Raw genomic sequence first — 22,302 nt, forward strand, 5'->3', positions numbered from 1 at the left:
TTATTATAAGGAAAAGGAGGATGGAGAAAGAAATGTTTGGTTAATCCCCTATGAGTTGTGGATTTAAAATATTTTCACCAACAAAAGCAGCCAGTTAACCCTTCCTGGAGGAGGGAGCATGCTCAGAGCAAGCTGCAGCCCATCTCCCCTGAAAGCAACACCGGTGAAAGGCCCAGAAAGTTCCTGCGGTGTCTGTGGGCAGAAGAACCTGCCTGGAGGAGGAAAACCACAGCCCAAAGGCCACGCAGATGGGCTTGGAGGAGCAGACGCTCTTCCAGGTTTGGCTTGGCTGGGCTATAAGACCTTTGCTGGAAATGCCTTTGCCCTTTCCTCCCCATTTTGCTTTTTTCAGGGTGTTTCTGCCAGTCAGTGCAGCAGCAGCGCATTGTCCTGTTCCCAGTGTCCTTGCCTTGGATCTGGAGGTGTAAATCCAGCCCGGGGCGATGGATGTGTGCAGCAGCTGCCACAGCAAGGAGCAACACAGCCAGGCAGGAGGCTGCGGTATGATGCTGCCCCGTGGGTTTCTTTGGAGCTGCACCTGGGTCACACAGAGGTATTTCTGCTTCCCTCCGCACTGCATGCAAATTATTTGCTTGTGTTATCTGCACCATCCCAAAGGAGCTGCTGCCGCCTACTCCCCTCTGTAGCCATCACGTTCTCAAAGCCTGTGTTTATAATCAATGCAGCTTCTGCGTTAACACTCTGCCACCATAATTCAGCTGATCTCCGTGGTGTGGTTTCTGCTGCAGCTTCTGTGCAGCGGCTCCAGACAGTGTGGGCTCTCCAGCATGCTGTGTCCCCGCTGACAGCCCCGTTTCTGCCCCCACACCTGCAGCGTGGCTGCTGTCTGGAAGGGCCCTGGCTTATGAGCAGCTCCTGGCAAAAGCACCAGGGTGCCCAGGGTGCAGAGGAGTGTTTTGGGGTGCATGCGTGTATGTGTGCTGTAGTAACAGTACTCACAGCTACTCCGCGAGGCTTCTGGAGAATGCCTGTCAAAGAAAAATACTGTTTGACTTCCACTGCAGAAACCCAGGCCTGAACGACAGCCGCCGTCCTTCTGTCCCTGCAGCGTGACCCTGCCCGAGGGACGTGGTGGTGAGGAGCTGTGTGAGGAGCTGTGTGACGCACCGCCGGCGCTCGAGGGCACTGCTGAACTGCCAGGCAGGTTACGGCACCAGAGGCCCAGACCGTGCCCCAGTGAGCCCCATGCTGGGCTCACTGTTTGTCCCCCACCGGAGCAGGGGAAGCAGCAATGGGACCCTTCCCAGGGCTCAGGGGTGAGCTCTGTGGCAGGGGATGCGCCACTGCCCTGCTAGCCCCAGGCCTCACCCCATCCGTTTTTTAACTATTTCTTCCCTCAGTTTCCCAGGAAACATCTTTGAATTTGGTGACCTCAGGCTGAAATAATCCCCTAGCCTGTGTGCCAAATGCCAAAGGGGCACAGCTCCCCTCAGCTCTCAGCAGGGCACTCTGGGGGACTTGGAGGGGCCGAGGGATGACAGGCTGGGGACCTGGGGCTCGTGCCCGGGAGCCCTGGGGCAGGATGGGCCAGCTCTGCCCACGCCATGTTAGCACATCCCGGCTGCAAAGGGCACTCCCGCTCCACGCAGCTACAAAGGCTGCTGTATTTAATTGATTGCATCGTTCAAACGGGTCGCCTGGCTTGTGCTAAAGCCCGGAGCCAGGAATTTAAGAGCCCAGCACTGCCTGGAGCAGGGCAGCTAATTGCAGGGGGTGACCCCTCATAAAGCAGTTTCCTCGCTGGCCCTGGGCGCGTTACTCTGTGTCCCTCCCTGCAGCCCTGCTGAGCGGAGCAAGAGGAGGCAGCACCCGCTCGGGCTGTCCCTCCCGGCGGGGACACTGCCCTGCAGACACCGCTGGGCTCTGTGGAGCCCTGGGGGGGGAAATGCTGTGCTAGGGCAGGTGCTGGGGAGCCCAGCCAGAGTTTTAGAGCAGATGTGGCCCCGCAGTTCAGGGAGCCAGAGGGACAGCTGGGACGTGCCAGGCACTGCCCCTGATGCAGGGTGACAGTGGGAGCCTGAGGCTTGGGACTAGGCAGGATGAGGCCTTGGGAGTCTTTTTAATTCCTGGTCTGTGGCTGGGGCTGGGGCTGGATTTGGACCAGCAGGGACAGGCAGAGCGTGGCCTGTGCTGGGTGGGGAGGTGGGCTGCAGTTCCCCCTCCCAGGCTCTCACCCCTCTGCCAGCTTTGCTCAGTTATGGGAAATCCTTTAAGCTTTTGCATTAGTGCTGTATTTAGGTCTGCGCTGTATTAGGACTTGGCACGGCAAGTGGAGTCAGATTTCTCACTTAATAAAGAACGTTTTAAAGGCATTTGTTGCCATGGCCCCGGCACTGCCAGCCCGGTGGCGGGGGCATGACGGGTGCTGCAGGAGGGGAGGGTGCTGGCGGTGCTGGAGGGCTCCTCACCAGCCACGCCTGGCCTTGGCAGAGCCAGCCCTCTTCCCTGCCTCGCTCCCGTGAGGCTGCTGGGCTGGCAGGAGGCCGGTCCTGCTGGCATTAAATGTGTCATCAGGATGCGAGCAGAGATAATGAGTCACGGACACCCACCACCAGCCAGCCTGGTCCTAGCACGGGGCTGCAGGACAGGAGCAGAGAGTAGGGATGCTCCAGCCCACGCTGCTGCTCTCCTCCCCTGCCTCTGCCAGCCTCTGTGCTGGGGCTGTCAGGCAGGGGTTGTCCTGTTTGCGGCATTATTGACCCGTGCCTTTCACAGGACACAAAATGAGGGAGCATCCTTCCTGCCCGGTCCTGCTGTGAGGTTTCTGGCAGTGCTGACCTGGGGCTGGGGTGGCAGCATGGGGACACAGCGGTACCCCAGTGTCCTCTCCTGCAGGTGTCTGGAACCGCCACAGCTCTGTCTGCTGCTGCTGAACAGCTGGGCAAGGATGGGACTGTGTGTGTCCCCTGGCCTGCAAGGGGCTGTGCCAGCTGGGGTGTGCTGGCAGGAGCAGGAGGATCTTCAGACTCCCATTCTGGGTACACACACGGCTGTGGTTTTCACAAAGAAGACAGGAGACAAATTGTGGCTGTCATTTGAGCAGCGTCCCCTGAGTGAGCCTGGCACAAGCGTGGGCTTCCCATCCAGCCCTGCAGCACCAAGCAAGGAAATCCAAGGTGAGACGGATCCTCTCAGATCCAGTGCTCGTGGCACCTGTGTGTACACCAGCCCCAGCAGCAAACTGGACCAGCCCCAGCACATTCTCCCTCAAAACTTCGCCAAACTCCAAGGGGATGGAACTAACCTATGGGGCATGCAGGGACAAATTCCCTTCACCCCATCCAAGGGACCATCAGCTTCAGCTGGGCTGCACAAGCCGGGCCACAAGGCGTCAGCAGATACTGAAACAGAACTTAAAAGGCTGCTAATTGCCTTTTATCCGCCTCTAATCCTTAACTGAGCTGCTGCCGCTCTTCTTGGTGTGATGTCCGTTCCTATTCATTGTAAAGCACTGGATAATGGAAGATAATTTTCTTTCTAGGGAACATGCAAGAATTTGTGTCAAGCAGGCATAATATGCAAAGAGCTCATGTTTAAATGATCAGAACACAGTGGTGGTGCAAGGTATGAAGTCTAAATGCAGAGGGATTCGAAACACTTCACAGTGGAAAAAAAAAGTAAGAGACTTGTAGAATTTTAAGAGGATGAGGAAGAATTTGGCATGGGATTACTTATGGGGAAAAAATTAGAAAAGTGAGAATGAGGAGATGAGAAAAGCCCTGGGGATGAGGCAGTTGCACCAGATCAGGGAGAGCTGCCAGCACACGGATGAGGATGAGACCACAGACGAGCCTCAGCACTCTCCCCCCAGCGTCCCAAATCCGCATCCCCCAACTTCTTGGGCCACTGCCCTGTCTGTCCATCTGTGGGGCCGGTGAGGCAGCGGGCTGCACTGGAGGCCGGGAGGGAGTGCTGGCCCTGCCAGAGCCACGCTCACTTTCATCAGCCCGCGGTTTGATCCTTTCTAGACTGAGCGAATTAGGAAATTCTTTGAAACACCGAAGTGCTGCTCTGCAAAACTGGAAGAGCCAGCAGCCCCTCGCTGCTGAGGGCAGGGAGACAGCTGAAGTTTGGATTGCTAGCTTTTATCCACAAAATGAACTCAACTTCATAAACTGCAGAACAAACTGCTAACGACTACGGGCAACTACTGCGGAGACCTGGTGAGTCCTCAGCAGCGCGGAGAGCCCCATTGAGCCTGTTGATGGCCCCTGCTGCTCCTGCTCCTGCCTGGCAAATATTAGCTCTGTTTTTTAAGTCAAGAAAGCAACTGCTTTGCAACCCCATCCAATCTGAATGCTCCAATGAGGCCTCAAGGAGTTTCTCCATCCAAGTGTTTCAAGTCCTCAGCTCTGTGCCGGCCTCCCAGCGCGGTGGGGCTCTGAGTTCTGCTGCTCCAGCTCCCCTGGTGCCGGATGCCACATGTTCTCCAGGCCGTAGCTTTCGGGGGTGCCGTGGAGCTTCTCGCTGTCACCTGGATTGCCTCCAAGCAGCCAGGTGCTGTTTCCAGGGGAGCTGACAGGTTCTGGCAAGGAGGAGGCACAGCTCGGCGCCATCACCCTCCCTTGCCAGGGAAGCTGATAAAGTGTCTCCTAATGAGATTGCTGTGTTCTCGCTTTGCAGACAGCTTTGTTAGCTTTCACAAATGCAGTCTGGGGAGAATCTCTGGCTGTCTGGACACTACTCGCAGCTCTGCCAATACACTTGTCTGGGAAGTCTTTTCCTCTGGCCTCAGGTTGATCTTCTCCAGAAGCACCTCGGACTGTTACCTGCCTCTTCCCTCCAGCGGCAGCTGCATGCAGCGTGGTGACCTGGGGACACGCACACGAGTTCTCCTCTGGCACCCTCAGCTGCCACAGGAAAAAAAGTGATGGGTGTGAAGGAGAGTGCACAGGGATGGGGCACACCGCACAGCTTTCCTCAGACCTAGAGCCAGCCCTGGCCACATCTGCCACCCAGGGCTGCAGGGAGATCTTAGCAGCCTTGGTCAGCGTGCGCTGCACAGGAGCGCAGCCTCAGCCCAGCACGTGTTAACAGAGTCTGCACGGAGGAATCAGCATCTCGGGGTAGCGCTTGTCACCGTGCTACAAGGAAACTGTCAAGTGCAATTATTATAAAGAATATAGAAATGTTTTTGCCAATTAAGATCAATATAATATTAACATGTTTTCACAAAACCCCATTTGGGTTGGATTTTTCATTTTATCTTTCCCTTCAATGGGAATAAAGCAGAGAGTTTCACTCTAATTAATTGTTAGCTGCTTGAGTCTTATTCCATTTCATGCACAAGTTTGCACATTTCTGTAGCATTTGAATTGTAAATGCTGCAGGGATATGATAAAAAAATGAAAATCCATGGAATTTTAAAAGAACTCTTCTGTTTGGTGTCAGTTTAAAATTGCTTTATTTTCACAAACCCTAAAAACATCCTGATGGTACATTAAGCTTCCCCCACCTTTCCTTTCAGTTCGGGTTTAAAACAACAGGTTTGGTTTATTTGTTCACTTCTGCCTTCTGGCTTTTGAGCCTTACAGAGACATATTTTCAGCTTCACTCCAGGACAGCATTGTCTGTCAACCTTTCTATGTATTTATACAGAGGGAGGCTGTCACACACAATGGTGATTTGCCAAGGTGAAGTTTGAGGCCATCCCTGTGTGGGCATCGCACGGTGCACGGGATGGGGAAGGCGAGTGGTGTGGATTATTTTTTTACTTGCCAGCATGCCTTTTGGTGCTACTAAAATAATGGTTGAAAGCTGCATGGCAGAAATATGAAATTTCAGAGAAAAGTCCTCAGAATTTGCCTCTGAGTCATCTCTGTGTTGGCAGGAGAAGCTGGCAAAGAAGAAAGTATCTCTGCAGGTAATACTGACTGCAACGGCCCAGGATTAGGAGACTCGGCCCCCAAGACATACCTCACTGTCCTCCAAAGGAGCTGAAATAGAAAGCCGTCCTTATGGTTATGTGATCAGTACAAAGGGAACACCTTGAAAAAGCCTTATATGAAATCAAATCCAACACCCCGGCAGCCCTCTGGCCCCGAGGATCCTGTCCCTGCACTGCATGAACACCATGAAGCACAAGTGGATTAGCAAAAAAACGCTGAAAGAGGTGAAAAAAATGACACAGGGTCTTAAGCTGGTTTTGTGTCTATTCATGCAAATTATGTGCTCAGCTAGAGGGTAACAGGTGAAATCCTGGTGTCTGCCCTGCTGCCTGCACTCAGCCGCCTGCTGTATGCCTGCTGGCAGAGCCTGGTGCAGCTCGGGCAGCGGCGGTGAGTCACAGCAGCCGGCCGGGCAGTAATTACAGCCTGCAACAGGCACCAGCAGCAGCCAGGCAGCGTTCACGCTTTGTCTGGTGAGGAAGATGCTGCAGTACCCCCGAGAGGAAAGATGCTCCAGGCACTCTCCCTCCTTCCAGAGGCCGGGATGATGCTCTGTGGACTTCAGGGCAGGGCAGGATGCTGCCCTCCGTCCATACCTGCCTGCTGCAGGACACAGCACTGTGCAGGAGCTGTCTCTCACGTTCGTGAGATGGGGATTGCAATTATTTCTGGCCCTTGCTTGTGCCATCTGTCTATTCCCCGAACATCCCTGCAGGATCTGTGTCTTAGCAGGTTAATTTAATAAGAGCCTGCTTTATTGTTGCTGGCTGCGGGCATGGCACAGAGCAGCTGAGTCCATCAACAGCACAGAGCAGCTCGGGCAGGAATCAAATCCTGCCCAGATGCTCATTTGGGAGGTTTGTTTTGCTGAGGGAGCACAAGCCCTCCCAAGAGCCAAGCCCTGTGTTTTTCTCCTTGGCAGGAGCTGGGGAAAGTACAGCAGCAGAGATTAAATCAGGTCTTCGACCCAGGGAGTGCTGCACCTCACAGGTATGGCGAGACAGTGCCAGGGAGGGAGCAGCAGAAAGGCATCACTGGCTGGAGGCGGCCGTGTGGCTCACACAGGGCTTGGCCATTTACAGAAGCAGCAGCTATTCCCACCTGGAGTTTCAAAGCCTTGACATCACCAGCAATTTTCGTGGCTCCAGTACGTGGTAGCATACAGCCCAGTGAGATAACCCAGCGAACTGATGAAGGAATTACGTGCTTTAAGGATAATGAGCAATAGTGTGCACTTTGAGCTCAACCTTTTTTCAGATGCAAGATACGTAGGGGAAAGTATCGAATGCTGTACGCTGGAAAATACAGGAACTCCAAACTGATATCGATTATAAACCAAGGACCTGGAGGAAAAATCCAAGCTCCCAATCCCACACCAACCCCTTGGGCTGCCCACAAGCAAGGCGCTGCTGGTTAAGTCAAATTATCTTAAGACATGAGGGTTTTTTCTTTGGCTTGCCCCACTGTTGTGCGCTTTGCCCCAGTCCCTCTTCCCTAGTCATTCCCCCACCCGCCCCACACATCAGGACCAGCAGCACCACACAGACGCGCGCACAATGAACCCAAGTGACCGTGTAATCTTATTATTGTAACCCTCATCCTTCCTTTCCCCTTTTCTCCCTCTCTTCCCCCCCTCCCCGTTTGTCACCGTTGCTGACTGTGTCACGGTTAAAACCAGGCAGAAGCTCCTCAGACAGTGACTGGATCTTTCCCTTCTTTCTCCCGAGCACCTTGAAAGCACCAGGTAGTTTGCAGCGACTCATGATTTGTAACAGAGGTAGGAGGCAGACGGGTTTGATGTTCACCTTTTCGAGCTGATTCACCAGCCACACGAGTATCTGCCATCCTTGCACATCTACCTTACGCCAGCAACTCGCCTGACCAAACGACGCCGGAGGCGATGGCAACGGAGAGGAATTATTCCTTAGATGTAAGAGCGACTCAAATCACGTCCCCTACCGACACCTGGCGCCGGCTGCCGGCCCGGCACCGAGCGGGCTGCCCGGCTCCCCCGGGGCTGTGCCGCGAGGAAGGGCTCCGACCGAGCGTAAAGAAACAGCGAGGGCGTTATTTTCTCACAGGTTTTATTTTATTGCTGCACAGCCCCGCGCGCCTAACCCAGTGGCGCTTTCACTCTAAAAGCGCACAGCGCTGCCTCCCCCAGTTGGTTTTCTCTCCGGGGGGTGCAGCTCCAGGACGGAGCCCCCGGCCCGGCAGGGATAGCCCGCGGACCCGGGGCGCCGTGAGCCCGGCGCTGCGCCCGCCACCACCCCCCGTGAGGGGCCGGGGCCGGCTCCGCGGGGGGGCCGCGCGGCAGCCGCCATTTCGGGGGCGGTCCCGGCGGCAGCCGCCATCTTGGGGGCGGGCCGGGCGGCAGCCGCCATCTTGGGGCGGGCCCCGCGGGCAGGGCGGGGCGGCGGCGCGGTGCCCCCCTCAAAGCCGTCCCCCGCGCGGCGGGCGGGGCGCGGCGGTGCCACACGGATCCCCTTCCCCCGCGGCGGAAGCGAGCCGGGGAGGGGCGGGCCGCGGGTGCCGCAGCGTAACCCTTCCGGGCGGGGCGGCCGCTGCCGGGCGGGTCCCGCGGCGCGATGGAGTGAGGCGCGGCGCGGCGGTAAGGAGCGGGGCGGCGGTAAGGAGCGGGGCCGGGCCGGGCCGGGCCGCGCGGTCCCTAACGGCTGCGTCTCTCCCCTGCAGGCCGTCGCGGGAGCAGCGGGGCCTCGCCCTTCTCCGCAGGCGGGCCGGGGCTATGCGAGGGCCGCGCTGCCGCCTGCCCTAGGCCCGGGCCCGGCGGGGGAGCGGCGAGCGGCTGCGGGGCCCGATGCGGGAGTACAAGGTGGTGGTGCTGGGAAGCGGGGGGGTGGGGAAGTCCGCCCTGACGGTGCAGTTCGTCACCGGGACCTTCATCGAGAAGTACGACCCCACCATCGAGGACTTCTACCGCAAGGAGATCGAGGTGGACTCGTCCCCCTCGGTGCTGGAGATCCTGGACACGGCGGGCACCGAGCAGTTCGCCTCCATGCGCGACCTCTACATCAAGAACGGGCAGGGCTTCATCCTCGTCTACAGCCTGGTCAATCAGCAGTCCTTCCAGGTAATCGCGCCGGGCCCGGGGTGGCAGCTTGGGGACAGGAGGCGGCCGGCCCCACGCAGCCCGGCCGGCCCTGCTGAAGGCGCGGGGCCCAGGAGGAAGTTTTGGGGTGGGCCATCCGTGCCCACAGCCTTCCTCCGAAAGGGAGCGAGTTAAAATGCCCCCCCCGCCCTCGAAAGTGCCTTTAGGAGCCTTGCTTCCTGATGGAAAACTGCTCGCCTTGCAGGTACTTATCGGGGTGCCACCATTGTTAAATCCCACGCAGTGCTGGAGAACAATGACCTGCTCCCACTTCCCTAATAGAAATGTTTTGGCAATCCCCTTCTATGAAGAAACCACTCGGTATTAAAATCGAAGCTTCCGCCTTTTTTTTCCCCTTCTTGAAAGGCATCTGTCTTCAGTTGCTTTTGAAGAGAGAATTATTGTTCTTCAGTTATGACTTGTTAAATAAGCTGTTATTTTCCGCCCCCTCCCCCCAAACATATTCCTGTCCAGCATAAGCTCGATGCTTTCACAGCGTAGGTGGTGTACTGAAGAAGAGAAGCAAGCCATATGTGATAATCCGTGGGTCTGGATTTCATTTCTACTGTTAAAACTCTTGAAAAAATTGAAATGTTTTGGCCGGTAACTGGTCTAAGCTGCCTCTAGAAATGAGGCTTTATTTGAGGGGAACACATGGGTTTAGCAGCACTGCATGCAGCACAGGGATTTGCAGCTACTGCGCTGGCTTTGGTTTCTGAGTTGGGTGTATTCCAGCTGCTTGGCAAAACCTTGCACACCCCCACTAAAGCAGAATGTTTGCTTCTGCTGAAGGCTAAACTTTATCTTAGCAGAGACCTCGATGTAGCTCAAGTACAAGCTGAAGACATACTTGCTTTAGAAAGCAACAGCAGTGACATTAGGATGCTTCTCCTCTCATTTTCACACATTTTTGTGACCAATTGGACCTCATTATTTAAGGAACAGGCATACAGTTAGTAATCCACTCTGTTAATATTTAGTTATTCTTGTCTGTCTATAGCATGTTTACTCCAAACCTGTAGGCGTAAACCGCTCTCTGTGGTTCTTTTCCACAGTAGTAACTTCAGAGCTTAATTGCTTTGTCTCAGAACTATGCCAGAATTTGTAGAACTTAGTGACACTGATAGTAACATAAAACATGCAGGGGGCAGAGGAGGCTGACTCAGACTTTCAAATGCTAACTCCAAATGTTAGCTCAGGCTTGAATAAATGCATCTCTAGGTAATACAGTATTCTTACAGCATCTAATTTGGTTACTTACATGTGATTAAATGTGTTCACAATGAATTATTTTAAGCGTTCCAGAAGTGAGAAGCCTCTATTTAGATTACAAACTTTCTCAAGCTGTAAACTAAATACAGGCTTCCTAAACGATCATGTAAGGGTATGATGTTGCTAATGTTACCGGTTTGCTGTCATTAGACTTGAGAAAAAAAAAATCAGAAAGCTGAAATCAACTTTTTCAAAACAGATGTACTGTGTCTTCCTCTGGCTGAACCAAAAATCTCTCTGAGTGGAGTAGTAGCTTTCTGTTTATGTATAATATGTGTACATTTTATACAATTTAATTCTTATTTTATATAAATATGTATAGCTTACTAAAAGTGGGTAATGAACTTTCTCTGATTTCTAGATCCACGTGGATATGAATTTAATAAACCTCCTGCTATATTTTTAATTTTCAGAAGCATGTGAGGGTTGATTAAAACGTGCTTTTGTAGAGTTTGTGGCAATTTCCTATGGTTACTGCATGTACTAACCGCTTGGATTGTTTGATCAGGACATCAAGCCAATGAGGGACCAGATTGTCCGGGTGAAGAGATACGAGAAAGTTCCTCTGATCCTAGTGGGAAATAAAGTGGATCTGGAGTCGGAGAGGGAGGTCTTGTCTGCAGAAGGCAGAGCTCTGGCTCAGGAGTGGGGCTGTCCCTTCATGGAGACGTCAGCCAAGAGCAAAACAATGGTGGATGAACTGTTTGCTGAGATCGTCAGGCAAATGAACTATGCCTCCCTGCCTGAAAAACAAGATCAGTGTTGTACAACTTGCATCGTCCAGTGAGAGAAATTAAGAAAAACCTCAGTCATGGCCATACAGAGCAGGTTGGTTGAACAGTCATAACTAATTGAGGTGCATAAGCATGCTGTTTAAGTAAGCAGATAAAGTGTGACAAGGAGTCTGAAATTAAGTAACTGAACTTGGAGGTTGCTTTCCTCTGGAAGAGATGGAAGCTTGTGGATTCAGTGGTACATAAGTACTTGAGTCAATGGACTTCTTGCATTACTGCATTAGGGTTAGTCAGGGAACACTGCCTTTACTTGTAGCAATTTTGTAGTGAGACAAAGCGTATGATCTCATCCTCACCTGTTTTGACTGTCACTGCTGTATTTGACATTACTGTATCCTTAATAATGTTTTGTGATATTGCAGTGTGATTCTTCATTGCTTCCACTTGCTGTCTGAATTATTTGCAAGTTAATGTGAATTGCTTTGGACCTATACAGGAGTATTGTGATCAAGTTTTCCACTAATTATTCTGAGAAGGCTTTGAGTTTTTTTTTTTAAAGGGGGCGGGTTTAAAAAGAAAACAAAAAAACTGTGGTACAGAAACTGAGTGTACTTGGAGTACATTTCTGCCTTATCAGCAGAATAAGTTTAAAAGAAAACTACCCTGAGCTGTAAGGAGTGGCTTGAAGCCCACACGTACTAGTCAAGGACACATGCAAAGTGCTCTTCATCTAAAAACTCCTGAGCAGAGAACACATGATAATGGCTTCCCAATGCCTCTTTCCTTTCCCAGTGACTCATAAAAGATGTTGCAAGAGTGCAGTGTTCAGAGGGGACCCTGAAGTAAAGTTTCACTAGTCTTGGGTATTGCTTTGGTTCTTCTGCAAGGATGGCTGCTCTTGGCCCTTCACATGCGTGGTCATCTTTCTGTACCATTCCTTGCCTCTCACGTGACTGTGTAAATGGATCAGCTCCTCCCGTGCAAGCAGCAGCGCTGTCATTCCTGTGCGAGGTGGTACTGTTACCCCTGCTCTGCTTTCCTTGTAGCTGTTGCAGGTGCAGTTCCTTCATCAGCTTGAACCCATGCTGCTGCAAGAGGGTCTTCTACGTCATCGGCACACTTTTTGCATGGGCTCCCAGTGCAGCCAGGTGGTCCATTAGGCCTGCAGTTGTCTGTTGGGTCTGTCTCAGCAAACAATTTGATGTAATCTATAAGGGCAAGTGCAGGGATGAGGGAGGACATGAAAATTCAGGGGAAAGAACTGCTGGTCTTGACAGCTACACTGATTAAAGCTTAGGCTCTGACTGCCGTGTTAGTAACTCAAGTCAAAGGCGCTTTTTGTGTCTGAGTGACAAGAGCGAAAATAGGTTATTACTGGAAGCTTTGGACTATGTATCCTCTTTAATCTTGAGCGTAAGGTCAGAGAGTGAAGTCTCAGCTTGTCTCTGAGATTGTTATCAAGTGCTTTGTGAATATAAAATTTTAGGTACTCATGACCCTGGTACTGACATGCTAAAGATAATAGTATTTTTATCTCTAATTCTGTGAAATAAGGAAAGGCTGCTGTCAGCCTGTAAGAGGTGTGTACAGGTTCAAGGCTTTCTTGCTGAAAGGCAAGCAAACCGCTTGTATTGGAGGAGAGCAAAGTACAAATAAAGTGGTACAGGGTTAATATCTTGGACCACCTACAATAATGCAGTTTCAGTGAGTTCTAAGGCAGATTTACAAATAAGAGCATCAGTACTTAAGGTAGCATCCTAGAAGTTATAGCAATTTTGGGGGTTACTAGTGGTTCACCTTGTGCAGGTTGTGGTCTTCAGCTCTGACGAAATCAGGTCATTTATCCATGAAATTTATACTTCCAGAGTTGATTACTGCGAAGGGAAGCTTCCGTGTAACCAGACCAGTTCTGGACTTAACATTAAATACCAAGTTTAATCTTCAAGTTGAAATTGAGGGGGAATGGGGCTGTGTGTTACTCCTTTGAGTCCTTCTAAGTTATGCCTAGATTTGATGCTCTTCCAAAGCAGAGCATGCTCTTGCTTTGCAAGAAACATCTGTATTTTTATGTCTGTTATATTTTGAGATAGAGGATACTAAGCTTCTGGTATATGGATTTCTTCTGCATTCTGCTTTGCTCATGTCACATAAAACCTCTAGAAGCGAAATACTTCCATGGTTCCAGGAAATGCTGCTTCTGCCCAATACCTCGCTTCAGCTTCACGCTTTTGGGATATTTTCTTCTTCCTGGCTCCCAGTCTGTCCTTGTTCTCTGAGGAGGTGTAGGATCTCATTAACTTTATGATAAGCCTTTGCTACCTGGTAATATCTGTCTAATGTGCTCTAGTGTAGGAGAGCTGCTGCTGATGTCTTCTGATAGCTGTAATCTTCTCTGCGGGGATAAGCGTTCTTCTTATCTGTGATCCAAGGGACAATTGCTGCTTCTCAAACATCTGCTGTAGCAGTGACCCCTCCTAGGTATAGCGAAAACAGCTGTCTAAAAAACTGTGTGTAAGAAACAGGCTTGAACTATAGCTCTGTCCTAACATCATCACATCTGAATTCTGCAAGCTGTCTGCCTAGGGGCAGTCTTTGGTCTGACCAGTTAGTCACCTCAGGATGAGGTACATAGAAACAGTTTTTCTACAGTTCTGGTGGAGAAACCAGTGGGCGTGTGTGCTGGGCCTAGGCTCATCTAAGGCAGTTTCAGTATCAGTTTTAACTAGCAGTTATGACTTCTTTCTAGTACGGGTACCTCAATCTGTATGTGAAGTAGGATGTTGTGTAGGTTCTTTTTTGAGCTTAGATTGCCGTTTCAGTCCTTCCGGTGCAATGGAGGATGGAACATAACTACATAATCAGAATAACCTATAGTTCCTTTTCAAATGTGTGTTGTTCTCGCATCCTGTTTCCCCCTCCTTCCCTTTCCTGCTTCTGCAGTGGTCTTCTGTCATCTCGTTGTTGCATTCAGAGATGTGAGATTCCCAGTAGCTGCCCTCTGTTGCTTGTTCAGCATTTCTCTCGAGTTTTCAGTATGATCGTGTTTTTTATTTTCCATCATACTTGAAATACTGTACCTGTTCCAGTGTTGGTGTTAAAGGTGTTGTGTAAGAGGTACTGATCAGATGGAGAATATTTTATACTGGGGTGAAAGATTGATCCTGATTAATCATTTCTGCCCCTTCCATTCATGAGTAACTGAAATTAACAAGTGCTGAAGGAATAGTTCTCTTCAGGGAGAAAACTGAAAGTATGCTGTCTCTGTTTTGTGTGGCTATGCAACACAGGCAAATTTATGCTACCATCTCCCACCCCTTCCTGCCTGCTTGCAGAAGAGAATTGAATGGGAATGTCATGGGCAAGTAAAGCCAGATAAGTACAAGTCGAGAGTTGAAAAGAAACAGTATGGTAGGAAAAGTAGAGTTCTGACTCCTCTATGGTTGAAGTAATTTCTCAGTAGACTCATCAAAATTCCCTCAAAAGTCAAGCATCAAACTTTAATGAAATGTATGTACGTGAATATGGAGGACTGGTTTCAACAGACTTTGAGCTGCTACTGAGTTCTTTAGGATCTCTGCCAATAAATCTTGTGAAATGCAAGCAAATTATCAGAAATACAAAGATTTATTGGTCAATGCTGGTAGAACCTTGTGTGCATAATTAAGAAAAGCAGCATACAATTCTCCCAACTGAAGCTGAGTCTGATAAATGTGAAGGGTTTTTTGATAGTAATTTAGGGCATCTGAATGCTAAGGACTCAGGTGTCAAAACTGAATGAGTTGGATCACTGCCTGTTCCCAGAAATTGTGTAAAATACCATTGCTTCGTGTTGCTGAGTGATGTAGTGCCTCCTTACCACCAATGCAAAGCCCAGTCTATACATCACTGTGCAGGAGAACTTAAATTTCCTAGCGGTTTCAGATCTTTAGAAGCAGTTTAGTATCCCTTAGGGCAGTTGTTATGAAGTTAATAGTTGTTGTTACCTGCTTGCCTTTTACATTACCAGAATTAGATGAAAAGAAGTTCAAGAATGCCACTGTAAAGCAGAGCTTTGAAGCCCAGTGTGGACAACGAGTTGTTCCGATCTATGGGAGAAGCTGAGTTCACTTTGAATATGTATTGAATGTGGCTTTCATTGGTTATTTTGTTTAAATTTCAGATAAAACTCAGAGGAAACTTGCACAGATGCTGCTTTGGAGAACTTTCAGCCCAGGTTGCAGAGCTGAGCCTTGGTAAACCTGTCTCTATTACAGCACATTGCCATACATCTAAGTGCATAAGGTTGGTGGCCTCCAGGATCCACACACCTTAATCAGAATGCTTAGCATGTTTACCATAAGTTTAAAATCTGTTCTTTATCTATCAGTCCTTTTATAGCTTTCTAAGTTCATATAATGGCTAATATGCAAGAGTTCATTTTTAATATTTTAATTGATTTCTTTAATCAATTTCTGAACTTGTATTTATTAAATACTTAAACTCAGTATTACCTACTCAATGCCTTTTAAAAGAGTTTTAATGGAGAATAAATTGAGCCTTAAACGAATGGTTACTTCTGTATATTACCTCGCATCAGTGCTTATTTCTATTTGCAAAGTTTTCTCCTACAATGTAGTTGGTCATTCTTCGAGACTTTTTGTTTACGTGTGACAGTGTCGTAAAAAGATACTGAGGGCACCTCTGTTGTATGGATGTAGTATCCCTTTTCTTGGCAAATGCAGCTGTGATATTGTTCGTTAACTGCTCTAATTTGACAATAGGGATCACTTGGAACAGGATGTAAAGTCTCTGACTGTTTATTTTCTTGCAATCACGGGTTTCTTAAACTCATTTAATCAAAAAATGACAATTGTAGCATTGCAAAATGGCAGCACACTTTTCCTCCTACTGAGTTTCCAAACTTGCTTGTTTACAAATAGCTTCTTCATGCCTTTGAAAAGGGATAATGTATCCTTCAAAATGGGCTGTATGCCTAGTCAGAGTCAGCTCAGCTTTGCCTGGCACATTGAGACATCTTGTAGACCTCTGCACATGTAAATCTAATGCAAATAAGATCACTTTACATTTTATAGTTCCTAATATTGTCTTTCTGAATAATATTTTAAAGCAATATTTGTTAAAGTTTTTCTTGCACTGTCACAAATTGCTTTTTAGTTTTTTTTTCCCAATAAGCAAGTTTAATATTAGAGACAAGTTGGTGTTACAAGGGGAAAAGCACCAGGTTTCAGTGATACTAACTGCAAGCGTGCTTTAAACAGCCATTGCCTTCCATATTGTTTACCTGATCAACATTTTCTCTGAATACTTGAAAATTTTAACAATAACACAGGTATAAAGAGCAGAATGAAAATGTACAAAGAACAGATGAAATCTTTTTGTTCGGTTTTATTAACATGTTGCATACATGAGAGCTTTTTCTAGCGGTGGTTTAAAATGTGTAATTTTTTTTTGCAGAAGTTTAATAACTGCAGCTCACCTACTGCACCAAAGTTCTAGGTTTTTAGGAGCCCAGCTTTAGTCATTTGAACATGCTTCTAGAAATGTACATTCTTTCCCTGTAATAGCTAAATAACTTTGAGAAAAGCTCCAGTAAAAGCAGTGATGGATATATGAGGTTAAGCAGTTTAAAACTCTCAAAATGTATTGTGGATGATGGCATTTGAAACAATAAAAGATCACCGGTACAGTATCTCAACATTAATGTGTTTTATTGGTAATAATGCAGGCTGACTTTACAGTGTTTAGCAGAAATAAAGGTTCTGAGTCTACATTCAGTGTTGAATTTGAATACTGAAAAGAAGAGAACATCAGGTTTTCTGCTTGGGTATCAAAACACCTGATTTTTTTCCTGTGGGGTTACTTGAATTTTTTCCCCCCCTGTTTGTACAAACTTTATAAACAGGCTGAGGCTAATATTTAGGTTTGCACTTTAATATCAGAATTAAACCAAACCTTGTATTCAAAGTAGGCTTTTAAGTGGTGGTTGTTGATCTTTTTTTGTAGGTTGTAAGGAAGTAATAGGAAATAAAAGTAATTCATAAAGATCTTAGTTTTCCTTTGTCTAAGGGGGGAAAAGTTGGTTAATATTAATCAGTGGTTCATTCCTATGGGTAGTTATCAAGCCAGTGTTCATTTTCATCAACCTCAGCAAAAAAAAAAAATTAAAAAAAAAAGAGGAAAAAAAAAACTTGAACTAGCTTAGAGTGACAGGACTGGGAAAACGAGAGATGGTTTCTTCAGCACACTTTGGGGGGGAAAAAGGGACCAAAAGTTATTTTAGGCTTCCTCAATAGATTGCATGTGAAGTTGCTTATTAGAGTAAGAGGCTAATAATAAATGAAATATGTATTGTCTTTACTATGGCATCTGTTTAGGAGTTGTTCAAATCACTGCAGTAGGGCTCTACAAATAAAAATGTAACCTAACATCATGTATCTAATGTACTGTATCTTTATCAGTGATAGGTGAAATCTGGAATAACAAGTGCAAAAATGGAACAATTACCTATAATGCTTTGTAAAAAGTTTTTTCCAGTAGAAATCATTCTTGTCATTTTGTAAGACAACCCTACAGTCCACCTGTTTGTAACTTTTTTAATAAAATAGATACCTGTATTACCAAACTGGGGTGACTAGTCTGTGTTCAATTTCTTCCGGAGTGGGCTGAATAAACAAGCCTCTTACTTAGTAACTTTTTTTTTTGAGGTACTGGTTATTCTAAACATAGCAGCTACACCTGAATTATCATGGATTACAACTTCTAGCTCAGGGAAACCGTGCTGCTGGGATGGCATGAAGCGCATCTCATGCATTGAATAGAGAAGATGGGGTCCAAGAGCTGCAGGCTGGTATGATGAGGCTTTGTTCAAAAGTATCCATGTTTGTCTTGTCCAAATCTGTAATGTCCCTGTTTTTCATACAGGCTTTTGTGTTCATGAAGGTGACAATGGATAGAGGTCCTGACATCATCTTCTGGTGTTCCTGTAGCTACTCTCCCTCACAGTAGCCCTGAACTGGCATCTTTCCACCACACCATCCAATAAGCACACTTGGAGTTCTGCCTCAAGAGAGGTGGAATATTTGTCTACAAAACCTTTCAGCTGAGAGTGCTGTTTGATAACCATTATCTTAAATGCTCAGTAAAAGCCTTGAATTTGCTAAGTCAGTGATTGAATCATCTAGACTCTAACAAATAGTGTATCTTCCTCAGAACTTAATGTATTGGTACTGACCTTTCATATTGCTTTTGTAACTAAAGCCACATATTAATATGAAATGCATTTTAAACTTTAGAAAATAACAACAAAAAAGCTTGCTACTTTAGCAGCACCTTTGGTTGTCTGCGTTGTGTTGGCAGGCAAAATCACCTAGCGCACTTAATGCTTCTCTTCCTGGTAAAAGGGTTAGCCTTATCTTGTTGGTAGGCATCCATACTGTTCCTCCCTGCTCCTTAGACTTTGAGACAGGGAAATAATTTCCATCTCAAGGGAAAATGACAGAGAGGAAAGGTAGGTTCCTGTTCTAAATGATCTTGGAATAAATGTATGCTTCCCCTAACCTCCTCCTCTCAAGGAGTGTTGCTCTGACTAGCACTGATGTGTCAGCGAGTGTGTTAGCTGACAAAGGCTGATGCGCATTCAGATGTAACTAGGTGATTGGTCGTTGTCTATGTGTTTTCTCATGCAGTTTAAAAAAGTCATAGTTGGGTGATTATATTCCTGATTCTCATGGCACTCAGTGTAACCAAGCTGCTTCCTCTTCTCACTCAAGCCAGGAACTGATGACAAGTGCAGCCAGTAAGTCCCTGGGACTTCACAGCACTGGTTTGTTTCAAGGTGACAGTAGAACCGTTGGGGCTGGGGTTTTAGGGAAGTGTGGAAGATTTATGTTTAAGGCCATTATATTTCAAAAATCTTGGTGCTGAGAGTCAACTCAGCTACTGCTGTACAGTTGTTGAGTAGTGTCCTTCATAAAACAGGTGTGACAGCTTCATGTTGTTTTAAACCTGGGCTAGCTGGTTTAGAGGGCTGTATAGATGGGACTTCATAGGCAAAGCTTTATTTTCGGTGTAACAGTTCCTGCTATAAAAGTGCCTGTGCCATGCAGAAAGCTGCCTGGTGTCCCGCTTCTCCTGTGCGGTCAGGACAGGGATGGCCCCCAGAGTATTTGGAAGGCGCTCGCTAACCACGGCACAGGCTAGAGGACTCTCCCACCCCCCTCCCCTGTAGCAGGGTGACACGTAAATGAATTGCTAGCCAGGGCAGAGCTGGCCTTGCAGCCTGGCTGGCTGCACTGGGCTATGAACCAACAACCGCATGAACCCTGCAGTGGAGACGGCCCTAGGAGGAAGTACACAGGGTACCCGGAGTGGGTGGGGTGCGAGCCGACCGCCACACCTCGTGTCGGGTGGCAAGCTGTTATCTGCCCTAATAGGCTTTGCTGTAATTACAGTTTTGAGCTAGGTGGAAGTGTCTAGCCTTAATTAAAATGAGATACGGGTTCTAAAACAATGTCTATTGACCTGTTTGAGTTATCTCTGCTGAAAAGTCAGCAGTCCTGCTAGCTCGGCTTGCTGGTAGGCGCTTCAGTCGTGTGTTGGTTGAGTCACTGCTCGCTTAGCAGCTGGAGGAAGTGTGCGCGCAGCTACTGTGGCTGCGGGCAGGTTCAGTCAAGAGATGAGGTGGCTGTGGCCCCGTGCTCTGCACGGTGTGAAAGTGAACTAATAAAGGGTGCTTCGCTTTTAGATCTGCCTGGTCAGTACAGCTGTGAGGAGCAGAGAAGATGGACTTTCAGCTGTAAATCAGCAACTGTGTTTTTCAATTCAAAGGTCAAAACCTACGTGTAATTATTTCTTGGCTCTGTTGAGGGCAGCATTGAGCTAACAAGAGCTTTGCTGGCAGCAATGATACAGTTCAACTACAAGATTGTGGGGGATAAAAATTGTTCTCTATGGAGCCAGTACATTTAGCATGGAATGAACCTTAAAAGATCACCCCTCGAAGCTGTGGTTCTCCTCATGTCCCTTCAAAAAGTCCAGAGTTAACTGCAGCAATTGATGGGGAAGAGTCACTTGCATTGCAGGAACTGAAAAATACGTAATGAAGGGAAGCATGTGCTGTTTGTGTTTGCTTTCTGATGTGTCTGTGCTCTTTGGTGTTCTGCAGGTTCTGTCTGAATGTGCTTTCTAACAGTGACTTACTTCCTCCAAATCATGTTTTCAGTGATGAAGCTTACATGGCATTTGAGGCTCTGAGACATTGCTGGCTACTGGGTAACCTCAGTTCTTAATTAGAAGAAAAACGTTAATTTTGGGGGCATAAAGTGAAGACTGCATTAAGGCTACAAGGTGCTTAGGCTTACCTGGAATCAGATGCACTGGCGTAGTAGAATAATTTTGATGTTTCATTTCTTGAATGTAAATAAATAAGTAGGCTAAAAATCTAAAAATCAAAATATATATTTTTTTTCAGATTTATGAGAAGTCTTTCATAGTTTTGTAATACCACAGTAGAATTGATTTAGACTTCTTATGCTTATAGAAATTTAGTAATAACAATTGATATAATTAATAAGTGAACACAGTAATTCATAGTCAGCTTCCTGGGAAATTTCTGGCTCTTCAAGTTTCTTCAGTTTCTTTTTTTTTTTTTTTTTTTTTCTCCTGCCTCTAGGCTGACTATTTTCTCCATTTTTATGTCCTTAGAAGATCTGCCTTGACATTAGATTTAAATTATCTGGTCAGCCCAGAAAAGAGAAAATATATTAGCTGTTTGTAACATTCCTTAAGGGCTACTTGTCCATTTGGGAACTGGCAGATAGGATCGTTAGTTGTCAGCCTGGGATTCATCCTAGCACTGTAAAAGAACTTAGACAATTAAAAGCAAATTAGGACTGTCCACGTAATCACCTATAGCACGACCACTTTGGGAAAGCAAGAAGAAATAAACAGAATTTCCAGCAAAGCTGATTTATGTTGGAAATCAGAGGAAACCTCTCACTGGATGGCTGATGTGCTGGAGCAAGCTGCATTTGGAGGTGATGGAGAATTTTTGAAGTCAACACTGGATAACCATTTGCTGAAGGAAGGAGCATGTGTGGTGCGTATAGCTCCCACCTCAGCATGCTGGGTTGTCATGTGGGATCTCCTGAAGTCCCTTGCAGCCCTGTATTTCTGTGACCTCAGTCACATTACTGATCCTGGCACTGTTTTCCATTTGATGTTCCAGGAATTAGCAGAGACTTGCCAAATGCCTTATGTTTAATCTCAGTAATGCAAATGCATTTTCTAATAGGTTTGAATAAAGATTTTAGCTTCAGGGCCTGTCCTAGGGTCAAGCTGTGGTTGGAAGTGCTTTGGAGTCTGGCTGTGAGTGATTTCTTTTGGGGAAAATCTGTTAGTTACCTCTCTGAACAAACATTTTAACTATGTAGGCTGTTTCTCTATTAACTGTCAGCACGCTATCTCGGGCCATCTGAATTGTTTTATCTTGTGGCCAAAATTAATGATTTAGAAAGATTTTATGAATGTACCCCTGAAACTTGCTGCCAGTCATGGTGCAGAAATGTTTCCTGTTCTTTGAAACACATCTGTCTTTCAGCTTCCACCCTCTGCCAGAAGGCCCTGGAAGAGGAACTGTAAAACAGGGATTGCCTTTGATCACTACAAAGTTACCAAGCTCCCAACTTCAGATGGATGCTGCTCTATTGTCCTCTGCTTCCTGCTGTGAAGAATGGCTTTGACTCAACTTCAGCTCTGCTTTGAGCTGTATACTTGGAATTTGGTGGGCCTTAATAGGACTGAAGAGTGATAAGGGTTTTTAAAGGAAGAATAAAAGCAAAGGAAGTGAGTGGGAGAAGAGAGACTACCTGGGAGGGAAACATGTTAACAAAATGCAGGATCAAGATCTGTATGGTGAGATGGGTCTGATCCATTAGCCTGGAGGCACCTTGAGAACACGTGCGTTTCTTTGCCTAGATGTAATCAAGGCTTACTCAACCAGAGCTAGTTGTCTCCAGCCAAGAGGGAAACCACATCTGTCATAAAAATAAGCAATATAGTTCTTTAGAAGTCCATCCTTTTCTCTAGGATTCAGTGTCTTCATCTGGTATTGCAGACTTAATTTGGCAGCTTCCTCAGAGTCAGCCTTTGGCCGTAGGATCCTTCCTGATGATGATCAGCAAAGGAAGCTGCCTTTATTACCTTATCACCTCTCATTCCCTTCTGAAGAGTTGCTGCTGTTTATAGTCTCCTAACTCTCGATTGCCAGAGCTGCATGAGC

General features: G+C 47.4%; 1 protein-coding gene across 1 annotated transcript; it reads left to right on the forward strand.

Annotated features, from left to right (window-relative positions):
* The first annotated feature begins 8,377 nt into the window (after positions 1-8,377).
* RAP2C (RAP2C, member of RAS oncogene family) lies at positions 8,378-17,646 on the forward strand. The gene is made up of 4 exons (XM_035325165.1): positions 8,378-8,520; positions 8,604-9,000; positions 10,799-11,118; positions 15,184-17,646. The coding sequence occupies exons 2-3, from the start codon at positions 8,728-8,730 to the stop codon at positions 11,075-11,077; spliced, it is 552 nt and encodes a 183-aa protein (XP_035181056.1). The 5' UTR covers positions 8,378-8,520; positions 8,604-8,727; the 3' UTR covers positions 11,078-11,118; positions 15,184-17,646.
* The last annotated feature ends 4,656 nt before the right edge of the window (positions 17,647-22,302 follow it).

This window comes from Oxyura jamaicensis, chromosome 4 (genome assembly GCF_011077185.1).
Source record: "Oxyura jamaicensis isolate SHBP4307 breed ruddy duck chromosome 4, BPBGC_Ojam_1.0, whole genome shotgun sequence".
Lineage (NCBI taxonomy): Eukaryota > Metazoa > Chordata > Aves > Anseriformes > Anatidae > Oxyura > Oxyura jamaicensis.

Excerpts from the sequence above, each read along its gene's own strand:
- RAP2C (XM_035325165.1), top strand. The coding sequence starts at position 8,728 with ATGCGGGAGTACAAGGTGGTGGTGCTGGGAAGCGGGGGGGTGGGGAAG. Across the intron at positions 9,001-10,798 it reads TCAATCAGCAGTCCTTCCAG|GACATCAAGCCAATGAGGGA; the intron begins GTAATCGCGCCG and ends TTGTTTGATCAG.